The 15,822-nt window shown below is 30.2% G+C and overlaps 1 protein-coding gene across 2 annotated transcripts; it reads left to right on the plus strand.

Annotated features, from left to right (window-relative positions):
• Window positions 1-11,427: 11,427 nt before the first annotated feature.
• Window positions 11,428-15,373, plus strand: LOC114262754 (E3 ubiquitin-protein ligase RMA1H1). 2 transcript variants are annotated; one of them, XM_028203138.2, is made up of 2 exons: window positions 11,428-11,572; window positions 14,348-15,373. In XM_028203138.2, exon 2 carries the CDS (start codon window positions 14,397-14,399, stop codon window positions 15,159-15,161), a length of 765 nt encoding a protein of 254 aa, XP_028058939.2. In that variant the 5' UTR covers window positions 11,428-11,572; window positions 14,348-14,396; the 3' UTR covers window positions 15,162-15,373. The 2 variants fall into 2 exon arrangements, with proteins under 2 accessions (XP_028058939.2, XP_028058941.2); XM_028203140.2 differs by lacking the exon at window positions 11,428-11,572 and adding an exon at window positions 14,072-14,196.
• Window positions 15,374-15,822: the final 449 nt, after the last annotated feature.

Raw genomic sequence — 15,822 nt, forward strand, 5'->3', positions numbered from 1 at the left:
GGGAAATCAATAAGGCATTGGACCACAATTTGGGTAGAACTCAATCAGGTAACATCCGAAGCACTCCTCACCCTAGTTGGGTTCATCCTTTTCTAGGAACAATGAAGATTAACCTCAAGGGAGCTCTTCCTTTGCACTATGTTAGAGAATTTAGGAGAGAAAATAAAAATAAAAAAAAAGATTACTTAAGTTGTAAGAGAAAAGAAATGATTGTGATTTCTCTCATTCTTATTTGGTTAGATTTTTAGATTTCATTAAGAAAAAAGAAAAGAAATTATTTTATGTTATATTACTAAAATAACTTTTTTATATTTTTAATCATTTTATTTCTGTTATTTTTATAGGGACAAAATTGGTATTATGAAAATAGTGATTTATTTTCTCTCTCAATCTCTCCACTTTTGGGAAGATTGAAAATGAGGCTTATAAGAAAAATGAGTTTTTTTTTCATTTCTCTCAATTTCTTCCCATTTCTCTCAATTTCTTCTCATTTATCTCCACTTAGGTTATCTAAGCAAGAAAAAGAAATACATATCTCTCCATTTCTTTTCTTTTCTCTCCAAATCACTCAATCCAAACATAGCGATAAATTGGGTTAGAAATCCTCCTTCTGTCCTTTTGGACTTCTTGTTTTCTTATTCTTCTATGTAGTTTGAGGGAATTTCCTTGTTCAAAAATAAATAAATAAATAAATAAAAACAAAAAGGGCCATCCCTATAAAAAAAATTAGATTAAATTACACTATTTGAACTGCTTCGAATCAATTTAGGACTTTTGATCAATTTTTTTTTAATACCCCTATTACGCATCCATTATACTCATTTTGGTATGGGCAAACTTACAAAATACCAAAACAAAAATATCATGTTGTCATAAATTAGAAAATCCAAAAAAAAATTGTGTACAAATTTTCTATAGTGAAATGTTTTTTGTAGAGATTTAGCTGTTGTGGGTTTGGTTGAAATGAGGATTTCGCTTGGCTAAATTTGGAACTTAAATTGTTATAGGAATTTTAATTTGTAGAACTAAATTAGGCAATCTCAATTTGATTATTTTTTTCATAAAAAACAGGTTGGGCTTCCGAATTTGAACTTGACTATCTAGTAATGTTCGAGTTTGGGGGACTTTATGGGTCCATTTCAATTATTCGACCATTCATTTTGTAAGGCTTTCTGAATATATCGTCCATAAAAAATTATGTTGTTTCGATAATCATAAAATTTTTATTTTATAGCTCTAAAAAATAGCAACAAATACTATCTACTAATTTTCCCCTCCAACAAGCCACATGTGCAGTTTAGCAAAAAAATGCACGTAAAAGAGGGAAAATCCTATGGTGTGCATTTTTTACGAGTGCATATCATATGCGCGTTGTCATAAAATTTTATAATATCAATTATAAAAAGTGTAATCTCATCATAAATTGGTCTAATAAAAATGTCTCAAATTTTGTAGTTAGTGCTTCAAAAGTTTGTGACTTGATTGCGTTATTTTTGTTACGCTAAGTTGTAATGAGATTACACATTTTGTAATTGATGTAATAAAATTTTGTGATAAAGTTATATCTTTTTGTAATAGAATGCATATAATATGCCTAAAGGAATGCACACTATAACATTTTCCACAACGGAGATTACCATTTTTAATGAAACAATTACACTTTCTAGATATGGGATTTATATTTTTAAACCAACGATATTTTGTATATTATTCACATATTTATTTTTTAGTGTGAAAACAAAACCATTTTCCAAAATTTGTAGTGATGCCTCTCAAACAAGTCCAGGCAAAACTTGCTCACACTTTTTTGTGAATAAAGGGAAATGCTTGTAAGAAATATTATGATTTTTGTGATAAAAATTATAAATTTTTATGATGAAAGTTGTGATTTTTGTGATAAAAGTTATGGATGGTGAAATTATGATGTTTATCCCTAAAAGCTATGTATAACTAAAGGGATACTTTTTTATAAATTCATTTTCACCTACTTATGTTTCATTTAGTGCACATTATATTCATATGTTTCAATAAGTTTTATAGGTGACATAGTTATCAAAATACCCCTAATAATATTTACATTTATATTGTGAATGTTCCGTGATATGAATGTTTACACAATCAATGTGAATATTCACATTGTAAAATATGAATATTCACATCCCCAAATTGCTAACCGTTCAAAAAATATTTGTAAGGATATAAATGTTCATAAAATACCTTAAATATGAGAATTAAAATTTGGTAGATCAAATGTCCAAATAATAGGACTTATTAGAATATAAGAACAACACTGATCCAAACCCCCAGTTGGGGGTGACCCCCACTACCCCCACATACATGTGGGGGTCAATTAGAGGAGGAAAAAAAAAACCAATCAACACCCACTGGAGGTGTTGGGGGTCTCCCTCGATAAGGGTCTACCCATTTTCCATATAAGAATATCTTATAAACTAATTGGATATAAACATTTAAAAAATGATTTTCTAATAAACTTTCCATAACTAAATTTACATTTGGAAAAAGCACAAAGTTATATTTTCCTTGAAGAAAAATTTATAATTTTTATATTAAAATCTATACATTTTATGATAAAAGTTATATTTTTTTACATTGGATACATACTATATTCACTGTTTTTATTTATTTATTTATTTATTGTATACTCATTTGACATTTGGTTTAATTTTTTTTTAAAAAATATTATAAATTATTTATCATATCATACTTTATTTTTGTACATTTTTTCTTAAAAAATTAAAATAATTAATTCTAATCATGGTAGCTTTTTTCGTAAATAAATGAAAGGTTTTGGATAAAAAAAATCCCAAGTGAGCACTTTAGCCAAAATTGCGGGAGCTTCTATTTGCACACACCATTTCTCCTCTTCTCACACACTTAATATTATTTTTTTTATTACATTTTTATCCTAAAATAAAATTACCAAAATATCCCTTTCTTCTTCAACCAAAACCCTAACCCTAACCATAACCCTAACCCTGACACCCAACACAGTGCCTCCCCTTTCGGTCATCTCCTTCATCCATCCGTCGTTCTCCTTCCTTCCTCCGCCGCCTCCCTCCAGCCTCTCTCTTCTCGAATTGAAGCCCCACCCCACCCCATCATTCGTCGTTCACTCACTCTCCCCCGTAACCCCTCACTTTGGGACACAACACCGCCGCCGCCGCCGCAGCTTCCACCTCTTCGCGACCCTCAATTCTGCACACACAGAGAGAGAGAGAGAGAGAGGAGAACCTAGATCTGAAGCCCCCTTTTTCGCGACTGAGAGAGGAGAGAGAGAGAGAGAGAGATCGAGGGGATGGGGTGGGCGTCGTGGTAGTGTCGCCGGTGGGTGGAGGAAGGGGTGGGAATGGCAACTGGAAGGGAGGTGGCAACGATGGTGGTTGCCGGCGAGATGGTCGCCGGTCTGGAAGGTGTGTGGATTGGGAGGGTTGGAAAGTTGTGTTTATGGGGATATAATTGGAATAAAAATGTGTGTAATGAGTAAATATTTTATTTCTTATTTTTTTAGGTGTGTGAATTAAAAAGGATGTGCAATGAGTGTGTGCAAATAGAGGCTCTCCAAAATTGCGCGTTGCTTTGGTCTCCTTTGGGTTAAAAGTCAATTTATTAATTTTTTAGGATCATATTATTTGTCTATTTTGTACGTGCTTTTCAAAAAAAGTCAAAAAAGAAAAGAAAAGAAAAGGAAGGTGGCACAATTTGTACATTCAAAAAGGTGCATATGGTAGGTCTTTCATAATTTTTTTACAAAATTTTATAACTTAAATCTAAAATGTCATAACTGTTTCACTACAAAAGCCATAACTTTTTTTCATTAAAAATGCCATAAAAAAATCTCCAAATGTCATACTAAAAATCACAAAATATCATAATATTATCATTCTTAACTTTAGGGTACACATCACAAATTTGCTATTTATAACTTTATTACAAAATGACATAATACACATCACAAACAATCATAATGTTCATCATAAAAAATCGTAACTTTTTTACAATATGCATTATTTGAAATGGTGCATATTGTAAATTTCTCAATTAAAAAAAAAATCAATTTTTAACCTACTTCCCAAAATATACAATTTTCTAACAATTAATGGAAAAGGATAGAGTATGCCAGTTGTGAATCTGGATTTTTTCTCTCACTTTTTTATGTAGTTATTATTTTTTAGACTATTACTTAGGAGTGTTTGATAATCTGATTCAGTACTTAAAACTAAATGTATTAAGTAATAATCAATTAAACCCATTTGATAATAATAATTGACAACGCTTAAAAATATAAGGTAAAACTTTAGAAATGTTAAATCTTGTAAAACTTACTTAATTCTAATTGAATTTATAAATACTAAACATAAATATCGATATACATTATTATAAACTCACTACCACCACAACCACCACCATCATCATCATGCCACCTCAGCATTACTATTATGCCACTACCACAACTTTCATCACCATTATTATTATTGCTAAAAGCACCACGATCATTTTATTACCACTACCACCATTATGTCACCACCACCACCACTATGCCACCACCACCATTACTACCACTACCACCATCACCATCAAAACATCACCACCACTATTATCACCACCATCACAATATAAAAATTAAAATATAAAATTTGAAAATAATAAATTTCAAAATTGATCTTATATATATCAAACAACTTATTTTTAGTTAAGCACTTAAATTTTTATTAAACATCTTTTCAGCTTAAAAAGTTCAATATTGAGTTTTCAATACTTTATTTTCAACTTTCAATTTTCAATTTTCAACTTTATCAAACACCACTTCAATACTTCACTCAAAAAGGTCACAAAAAAACTAACTAGTTTATTTGGTTTGAATTTTCATGATTCACTTATCAGAAAATTAAAATTTTTTGTTTTCTGTAATTTTTTTTGTTTTTGTTTTTATTGAATTTTTTAATAGTCTAAGCATTTTAAAAAAAAAAATTAGATGCACCTAACATAAACACACTTAAAAAGTATAATATTTATGAAAAAAATCTTTACAAAATTCACTAAATACCAAAAATATATAATAAAAAAAATGAGAATTCAGTATATTTTTTATATTCTTGTGTATTTACTGATTTTTTAAAATATTTTACTTTTTAGATACATCTAAGTAAGGTGCATTTGCAAAAAATAAAAATTACTTAAAATTTTAAAAATATTTACTAAAAATTAAAAAAATATATATAAAAAATAAAAAAATTAAATTTTTAAAAAATTAAATTAAGAAAATTAAAACCAACCACACTGAGTGACTTTTGGGTCCAAATACTAATGATGCCCCAAAGGTTAAGAATATACGACAATAACCAACTATTGAATTATGGTCTTTGGATTATGTGTTGGGTGATAATAAAAAAATTGCTGGACAGAATTTATTTTCAGCAATTGTCTCGGGGCTATAAGAAGAAAGCAATTTATATAATAAAATAACTAGGTTTGTGAAAACATGTCTAAAAATGTCTTCCATGTCACTTCGAATGATTAAGATTTGTTTAATTTAATGGTTGAAATTGCTCTTGAAATTGCTCAATTAATCATTAGTTCGTTATTTTCTCTCTTCTCATCCTTTTCTTTATACATTTGAATGGAAAAAGTGTGTTACGATGCATAATTTTTGTAGAAAAAATTTATATACAATAATGTGTCAAGTCAAATATTTATTATGATTTAAAATTCTAAAAATGTTACTATTAAATATTTTATACAAGTTTCATACACATATATATTTTATATAAATTGTTTTGAAAAATTTATGTATAGATTTTAATAGGTGAATTATTATAAAATAGGTCCTGTGAGAATTAATAACGTTTTTCATCAAATACTATTAAAAAAAATCACTAATTATTAATTTTTAACGACAGTTTGAAATTTTGTCACAAAAAATGTTATTAATTATAAAAGTCACTAATTTTTAACTTTCAGCGATAGTTTAAAAAATTTGTCACAGAAAAACGTCATTAATTATAAGTTTTAGTAATAATTTATAAAAATCGTGACAAAAAAAAAAGTTATTTGTCAAATTTTAACGACATATGTAAAAAATAGTCACAAAAAATTATTTTTAACGATAATTTAACTAAGACTTATTTTCAATAAGATTTAATAAGAATTAAGTTCAATTATTATAACATATTAATAATTTACCTAATTATTTTTTATGTTATATTTAGTAGACCAGTTAAAAATTTCATTGCTATTATATGAAATGAAATTTAAAAAATATTTACATTAAGCATTTTTTTCTTCATTTTATATCAATTTATTTCTTTCTCTTTCTCCTTTTTTTTTCTTTTTTCTTTTTTATTTTTATATAGATTGCAATAGTAATCAATGGTTACTGAATGACTCTTGGAGCGTATTATTACTATTTTCATGATTAGTTTATTTATTAAATTATAACACTTTTTTGGAAAAAAATTTTAAAAGATTTTTTTATATTAAAATTTTATAAGATAAATGATATATAATATTTTTATAATAATTAAGGTTTCTCAAAATTTTCATAGAGAAAATTTGACTCAAACAAATTTTGCCCAGCCCAGAGAAATTTCTACCTCAACACTAAGAAATTTCTCTAATATAATCATAGAGAAATTTTGACATTTCTCTAATATGATCATAGAGAAATTACATCGAAGGATTTTAGCTAATAAAAAAGAACATCTTAGACCTCTCCTATTGCACAAAGTTAGATTGGGATATTTCACTAATTTTTTTTTTCCCAATATTTTCTACTTATGCACCATCTAAAAGATTATAAATGATGAATTATTAATTTTTAGTTTTATAATGTCTTCTAGGATTGGCTATGGCTCAGTAATAAATGATTGGATTATTATATTCTTTGTAAGAAAATTGATATAAAAGTCTATTTTCTAGACTCATTTTTTAGACTTAATAATGTGTAAGTGAAATTGTTAGTTGATAATTAGATAACACATGAGAGTGAGTGAGTGAGACAATTATTTTAGATAATCTAGTAGATGGTCACATTATTAGGTTTGAAAAGTAGATCTAATTTTTTGGTCTAAGTAGCATCACCTTTTATTATTATTACTACTTATTTAATTTTTACTTAAGTTCTAATGTGATGTATTTATGCTTTATTCTTTAAAAAGCATAAAATTATTTTAAAGTTCCCCTAATTCATTTTTACATAAAAATTATACCAAATAAAATTTTAATGTGATGTACCATATTTATCAAAATGTCAATGTGATAAGTGCCTTTAGACATGGGTTATAGCTAGTATATATGTAACTTAAGACAATTTTAATTTATTTCATAATACTTTTCATTTATTTTAAAATGTTTTTAACTTTTACAAAATTTTAAAAATATTTTTTAGGGTAATCTAAACATTAAAAATACATTAGCAATACTTGTTAACATTTGTTTAAATAAAATTTCAAGGAGTTTACTAAGTACTAAAGATTTAGAAATAAGATTAAAATATCGAATTTAAATCATTTTAAGAGATCATTGGAGATTTGTCCCGTTGTTAATTTCAGAATTGTAGAATTATTTAAGATGGTACAAATTAGGGGTTGTTTAGGATGATCTAAATAAATATACTTTTTAATTTTTTACAAAAAAACGTAAAATATGAGTTGAGTTTGAAGTGATGTGGTAGAGAGATGATGTGATTTAAATAAGTTGATATGATTTAACAGAAATGCGCCGGACCCCCAGCAAATGCCACCCCCACCGACCCCCCAGTGCCACGTGGCACTGCGGGATTGGAAGAAAGAAAAAAAAAAAATAGAAAACTGGCCAATGAAGGCCCGCCACGTCACTGGGGGTCGACCCCCAGTGGGGGTCTGTAGCAGCACTGATGATTTAAATAGAATAATAATTTTTTGATTTTTTTAGATTATGTCAAACTAGATCTTAGTCTAGATATTCAATTTAAAAAAATATATATTAAATAAATAATAGCTTAAATAATATATTCTTATCCAAAAGAGGACATAAAAACAAATAAATAAATAAATAAATAGATAAAGTCGCAAGAGCGTTCTGCACGGCGAGCCAAGTACGTCACACGTCACGTCGGCAACGAGTCCAGATCCTCTGCAGGGTTTTCCTGCAGCGCATCCTGCAGTGCAAGGCAAACGACGTCGTTTGCCTCGTTTTTGCCCCTTTTTTTTTCGTTCCTTTCCAGCTTCTTCTCCTCTGTTTCTCTTTTCACAAACCTTAATCTTCAAAAGTCCAAAAACGAAAACCAGAGGACTGGAAGACGAATGGATGATTTTCTAAGTATTGCCTTAATCTTAGAGCTTTTGGTCTAGGGTTCCCTCTCAAAAGAAATCTGGGTTGCATGGAAATACAAGACATGGTGAAATTTAATGGAAAGATTTTGATCATAACACCCAAACAGGAAGAAATCTGGGTTGCATGGAAATAGAAGGCATGGTGAAATAATGGAAATATTTTGATCTTAACACCCAAATAGGGCACCACCACCTTATTAGTGGCTTAACAATTTTTTGGGGGCTTGATATACTCATTCATTGAATTCTGTAATATATATATATATATATAGAGAGAGAGAGAGAGAGAGAGAACCTGAACATGAAAGAGAAGTCCTATTTTTCACAAAATTGCAATTAAAAAACTATGACAGTACATATTATATCATTATATGTGTGTATATATAGAAGAAGAAGAGACATATATATAGAACCTATAACATATATATATATATATATATATATATATAACTTGATACATATATGATATATATACATATACATATATATACATAGAATCTGAGACACTTTGGGCCTTTGGTAGGACTCCGCGTTCATCTTCCCGGTCGTCGGTCCTCTGTTCGTCTTCCCACATTCGTCTTCCTCTGGTTTTCGATTTGGAACTTTTGGGGATTAAGTCTCTGAAAAGAGAAGCAGAGAAGAAGCCGAAAAAAAAAAAGGGTAAACAACGTCGTTGCCTTGCACTGCCGGATGCGCTGCAGGGAAACCCTGCAGAGAATCCGGACTCGTCGGCAACGCCCCGTGGAAGTTGGGTTGGTTTGCGAAACTTAGCTATATTAATTATTATTTTTATTTATTTGTTTGTTTATTGTTTAGACTTTCAACAGTTTTAGCTTGGTTAGATCATCTCCCACCCTTCACCAAATCTAGCATCAAATTTGAAATTTGGTGAAAAAAGTACTGTTTGGAGCTCCAACGGTTTTACCAAATTGATATCAAATCGAGAATTCACCAAACGTTTCACCAAAAGGAGGACAGGCTCCGCATTTCACCAAAACACTGTGCATGACCGTTAGGGGAGACTAACCGGTCGACCAGCTGGTTGATCGACCGGTTGACCAACCGGTCGACCACCCAAAGGTTCAAACAGTTGAAAAAAAAAAAAAAATTTTTTTTGCTTTACCAGTCGACCACTAAAAGGTTTAAACTGTTCAAAAAAAAAAAAAAATTTGGCTTAATCGGTCGACCGGCCGGTCGACCAACCGGTTAGCCGGGCACAAATTTGATGAAAATTTGATGAAAATCAACCGTTGGAGCACTCGGTATCAGATTGAGGAAAAAATCATTTTTTTTTAACTCAGATTTGATAAAAATTTTAGTTTAGGGTTGGAGATGCTCTTAAGGGTTCATTTTTTTTTGGGGGGGAGGGGGATCATAATATGATTTTTTGATTTTTTTAATTAATTTAACCTGATTCAATTAGTTTTGTTTAGAAGGAATTTTTTTATTTTTTTAATATTTTTAATTTAAAAAAATGAAATGATTATTTGGTTTCGTTTGAGAAGTTAGCTATTTTAATATATTATTTAATTTTTAACTATTTTAATATATATTTGTGTTTGGTTAGAGAGTTAGATTTTTTTTTGTAATTAAATGTGATATTTGTAAGAGAAAAATAAAATAATTATGAATTTGATGTGATATTTTATCTTATTAACTATTTTAACCTAATTTATTTTTTTATTTTTTTAAAAAAAAAACCCTTACCAAATAAGGCCATCTTTTTATACTTTTTTAGTCTTAACTTACTTCCAACCATATTGCCAAACGGCAATTAAAAAAATTATGTTTGAAAAATTGGCTAACCTTTTTTTTATGATTAATTTGATAATTATAAGAAAAAAAACAATTATAATTTAAATATAACAATTTGTCATATTAATTATTTTAATATATTTCATCTCTATTAACTTTAAAAAAAGAATTTTTATTAATAAATCTGATTTAGAAATGTTTTAACTCAAAAAGTCCATGAAATTTTTTTTAACCCACTTAATCTCTTGTATTTAATATTTATAGTTTTATTCCATAATATCCTTTTTCTTGATTTACACTATTTTATTAGACTCTTATACTCTTATATTTAATATTGATATTTAATGTGGAGGGGAGAGAGAAAAGAAAGGACCAAGACATATGAAATTTCATACACAAATTAAATAATATTGATGTTGTTATTTTATATTTTTATATAATGTGAATATATTTTGAATTGACAACACATTAAAAATAATGTGAACATTCTCTCTCATCTAATGTAAATATATTTTTAATTGACAACTTATTAAAAATAATGTAAACATTATCTCTTATCTGATGTAAACGTTCACAACACCTTTTCGAAAAATTATCTCTCATCTAATGTAGTGATGTAAACGTTCATAATATGTGAACCTTCTTATTTTTAATTGACAACACATTAAAAATAACGTTCATTATATTTTTAATTGACAATACATTTTTATTTACAACAGGTAGTGATGTGAATGTTCACAACATGTGAATATTCTCTCTCATTTAATGTAATAATGTGAATGTTCACATTCGTATATTTTAGTATGAATATTCACATCATCTAATTGAAAACACGATGAAAAAAATTTATTTCAAGTTAAGGTTTGTGATTGTATAATTTGATGCAATGATATTGTGAACCCTAATATCACATTTATCACAACGTCATCTGATATGAACATTTATTTTTACGTCATTAAGAAAGAATCATGTTTAATTTTTTGTATGTAATATATATCAACATTAAATAGTGGTGCGCAGTTAATGTATTTTTTTTTAGAGTGAAAATATAATGATAATTAACATTAAATATCAACAATAGTGGGGGCAATAGAGATTCGAGATGTTTTGATCTTCTTACCTCAAATAGGGCCTAATATAATAAAAAAAAATATGAATTGAATGAAATAAAACTCTTAAAAATTAAATTTATCAAAAAAACTCCATTAAAAAAATTAAAAAAAAACAAAAAACAAAAAAAAAAAAAACAAAAAACAAAAAACAAAAGCCTCCCAACTAACTTCCCGAAGAGGCCCTTTTGTCTCAATTTTTTTCTCCCCCTACAAATGTATATATAACACAGCTTCTCTTCACCTCACCTCACCTCACCTGTTCTTCTCTCTCTCTCTCTCTCTCTGGCATTCTCTCAGTAAGTTTAGGTCCGCCATTGAAGCTCCGTTACTAAAGCTTCGAATAATACACACAGATATACGATTGTTCAACTACCGGTATGTATTCTCTCTCTAATTCACTCTCACTGTGCACATAGAGATCTCTTAAAAAAATTTCGTTTTTCTCTGTAAGAGTGTAGATCTTAGATTTTGGACTATTCTGTGTTTCATTGATGTTTCAGGCCTGGAATTCTGACTTGTTTTCGAACCAAACCCTTTGGATTTTTATTCTTCCTTTGTATGTATAGCTTTTGTAGCGCAGTCTTTGGTACTTGTTAAATTCGAGTTCTTGGGATTCCAAGGCCTAGAATGTGAATAATAATGAACGAAAGATTTTGTGAATAGACGCGTTTGTTTCGACGATTTCTCTGCCTCAATTCGTATTTGTTCATGGAATTGTGTAGCGACGGAGTTTAATTTGAATTTTTTTTTTATGGGTTATGAATTTGTGTTTCCTTTTCTTTGTTTTCATGGTTTCAGTATATTAGATTGAAAGAGTCTAGAATTTATGAGTTGGGTGACAGAGAAACACACAATTGCCTAATTTTTCAACCTAAGAAACCCCTTATTTTGGTACATGCAAGAGTCGATAATTTATCCTTCTAATGGAAGGCTTCAAATATGGTGGTACATCATCTTCTTAGTTTAAGAAAAAATTTGAAAAGAAAACAGCTAGTTCAGCTCATTTGATATAGTATTTAGGGTTTAGGGAAGATAACCTATATACTTATGTGTATGTATATAGGTTTATCTTTCATCCTTTATTCTTGTTGGCGAAGTGAATCAGTAACACATAACAATATCCAAATCCAACATTGAATGACCGGCCTGGATTGATCCTTATCTATTCGTGGGAAGATTGGTCATTGGGGCTTTCTACAAAGCTCAGTTTTTGAAATTTATAAGAAATCAAAAAGGGTATGGATGCTTTATTTATCACCAGGTCGAGATGAATACTATATGGTGGCGGCAGGTACTGAAGAAATATCGTGCGTTTGGTTTGTATGTTGAGATAAATTTTTTTTAAAAATTTTGAGGAGAGATTTTAGAATTTTTTTTTGATTTGTTCGGTTGTATATTTTGAAAATAGTTTTGGAGTTTGAGATAATTTGATATTTTATTGTAGTTGAGTAGATGTGTGTGAGAGAAAAAGTGATTGAGAATGGGAGATGAGAGAAAAAAAGTGATTGCTTGATGTGTAGGAGAGAGAAATTGATTTTGGAATTTTTTTTCAAAAACTTCGAACAAACAAAATTTTAAAAATTTTTTTCAAAAATTATATCTTGAGATACATATCAAAAAAGCCCATCCTCTTCTAGGGGGACATGCTGAGCATTACTTGAATAAAATAAGCATTCCTTGACTCCTATGGATAAGCTCTTGTTTTTTTTTTTTTTAATTATCAGAACATCTTGGGGAAACCAACCTATGGCTCTTAGACACCCTAGAAAGCACTTGAACCAGATACACTAATCCATATAATTATTTTATTATCTTTTTTTTTTTTTTTTTTCTCTTGTTGCTCCATTGTGTAATTAATTATGACTAATTCTTTTTGAAAGGGTGGAAAGAATATTTTTTTATTCCTTCATGTGTGGTGCTGTTGGTTTTGCCTCTTACCCAAATTCAAGATTCTGTGATAGTATATGGGTTTTTTGAATTTGTAATGGGTAAACTCTGATGGATGGGGGTACAAGATTTCATTATGGAATACTTCAGGATCTAGGACTACTGTTTGGAGTTTAAATAGTGGACTGAAATATCAGATTTTATCTTTTAATATGTTTTATTAGAATTAACAGAGTTTGGTTACAGCATAGCCCAATAATGATGAGGAATTAACTTAAGGATTCAAAATTCACTCCTTATGGTTTTGGACATTAAGATTTTGGGCTTCTCTGAAATGATAAGGCCTCTTTCTTTTGTCTAATGTCCTAACTAGAAAAAGTGGAAATTTATGTATGTCTTTAGATTTGATTATTTTAGTTTATAATTTACATAATTTACCTAGAGTTAAACCATTCCTAAACTGAGTTTGCAAGATGAGGAGTTTAGGCTTTAAATATTTATTTAATTATTTATTTTCTGACAATGCCACATAGTACTTCACACTATGCATATATTTAAAACCTATGCATAGTATTTCTAATAATTTTTCGTCTTCTCACTATGCATATATACCCATTTGTTGATAATATTGCTCTTATTTTGGTGGTAGTATTGGGGGAATAAATGATTCCAACTAGATGCTATTAACCATTTGAATGGAGTTTTCATGGCCACTAACATAATATATCTTCTAGAACTATCTTGGTTTTTATTTCAATTCATGTATGAGGCTTTAATTGAAATGATGAGGTTACTGATAAACATTCTCAAAGAAATTACTGGGTTAAGCTCTATTAGGTGCCCCACTTATTGAAACCGTGGATTGGTAGTTGGTTGGGAGGAGTTGAGAGAATTTATGTTTAACCTAATTCTCACCTACCAATTGCTAAGCTTTTTTGCTTATGACAAAAAATGCTATGCTTTCTTAGTACTTCATATGTATACAGAGCAAACAAGTGTGTAATCTTTGATTAGGATTTCCAAGTATGTAATTCCTGTCTCCAAGGGGAAATGATGGATGAGTTTGTTGCTTTTATTTTTTAACAAAAATTTCATGGTGGATGGTCTTAGAGGTTTGATAGTGTTATGAACCTTTTGTTACCTTTGTATATAAGCATTTACTATGTGGATTTAAAATTTTCTGTTCACAATCTTCTTATCTCATCGTTTAAAGAACTTGGACATTTGGAATCCTAACTTTCTCTTTGTGGTATATGTTTCCAGACCTCGGCAACTAAGTAAGAAGGATACATTTTGAAGCACACAAACAGCCATGGAACAGTACTTTGAAGAGGTTTTGGCACGAAATGACTCAATTGAAGAAAACCAGGCTTCTATAGGGAACTGGAAATCTGTCTCGGCATCTGGTGACGGATGTGAGAATAATATTTCCGGTGGTTTCGACTGCAACATTTGCCTAGACTTTGTGCAGGACCCAGTTGTCACACTTTGCGGTCACCTCTATTGCTGGCCCTGCATTTACAAATGGATCCATTTCCAGAATGGAAACCCCGACCAGCGACAGCCACAATGCCCTGTGTGCAAAGTTGAAATTTCACGACGAACATTAGTCCCACTTTATGGCAGGGGCCAAACTGCAAAATCCTCCCAAGGAAAAGCACCACATCTTGGTGTAGTCGTACCACAAAGGCCTCCAAGTCCTGCTTGCGGAGTCCACACACTGATAACAACTGCAGCCAACACAACTTCTAGTCCATCTCAGCAACTTCATCATCATCACAGTTATCCACAACAGTCTCTGCCATACCACCCTCACTCTGCCATGCCCATGGTCAACCTCAGTGGCACGATGACAACAAATGTGATTCACCCAATTGTTGCCATGCTTAAGGAAATGGTTTTTGCCAGGATTTTCGGGAACTCGGAAACTACCTTATATTCGTATCCAAACTCCTATCACCTTGCGGGGAGCAATAGTCCAAGGGTGAGAAGGCACATGATGCAAGCTGATGAATCGCTCAGCCGAGTTTGTTTTTTCCTCTGCTGCTGCATAGTTTTGTGCCTACTCTTATTCTAATTGCTTCGTTATGCTCTTCTTGTCCATAGTACACTTTGTAAAAATATTAATGGCCAGAAGCATATGAACAATACATGGATATGGCCAGGTGTAATTGATAACAGAGCTTTTGCATCTCTGTGCTGATATATATATATATATATATAGGAGTCCATTGAACTTGTAATAGAGGTTGTAATTATAGATTTGAATGTAATCGAGGCTTTGTTAAATTCCTTGCTTTATTAAGATGTATCAACTGCTTTGGTGGCACTTTAAAGCTGTGAAGGGACATGATGATGGTATGTACCTTGTTTAATGCTCTATTTTCGATCTTATAGCATGTATCTCCACAAGTCACAATTGATGATATCATTTATTTATGAATAAGATGATATGCCATTCTCTGTACTTCAAACTGCTAAATGGGAGCGTAGGGGTCCCCAAAAGTTGGCAAAGTGGTTCGAAGTTCAAAGGAAAGGCATTGTGGCGGTCCCCAGGAGGAGGAAAATTGGTTCAAAAAGTAGAGATGATCAAAGTTCAATAGTTGCAATATTTGCTTGAAGTAGCTTCAAACTTATAATCCACGGGTAGAATTGAATTAAATTAAATTTTTTCTCCATAAACATAGCCGTATGTGTCCATTTCAGTTGCGTGTCTTCATGTAGATATCTTTAGCTAC

Source organism: Camellia sinensis, chromosome 7 (assembly GCF_055761805.1).
Source record: "Camellia sinensis isolate YWXY chromosome 7, ASM5576180v1, whole genome shotgun sequence".
Classification (NCBI taxonomy): domain Eukaryota; kingdom Viridiplantae; phylum Streptophyta; class Magnoliopsida; order Ericales; family Theaceae; genus Camellia; species Camellia sinensis.

What these genes read in the sequence shown, in the direction of transcription:
- LOC114262754 (XM_028203138.2), top strand. Translation starts at nt 14,397, where the DNA reads ATGGAACAGTACTTTGAAGAGGTTTTGGCACGAAATGACTCAATTGAA.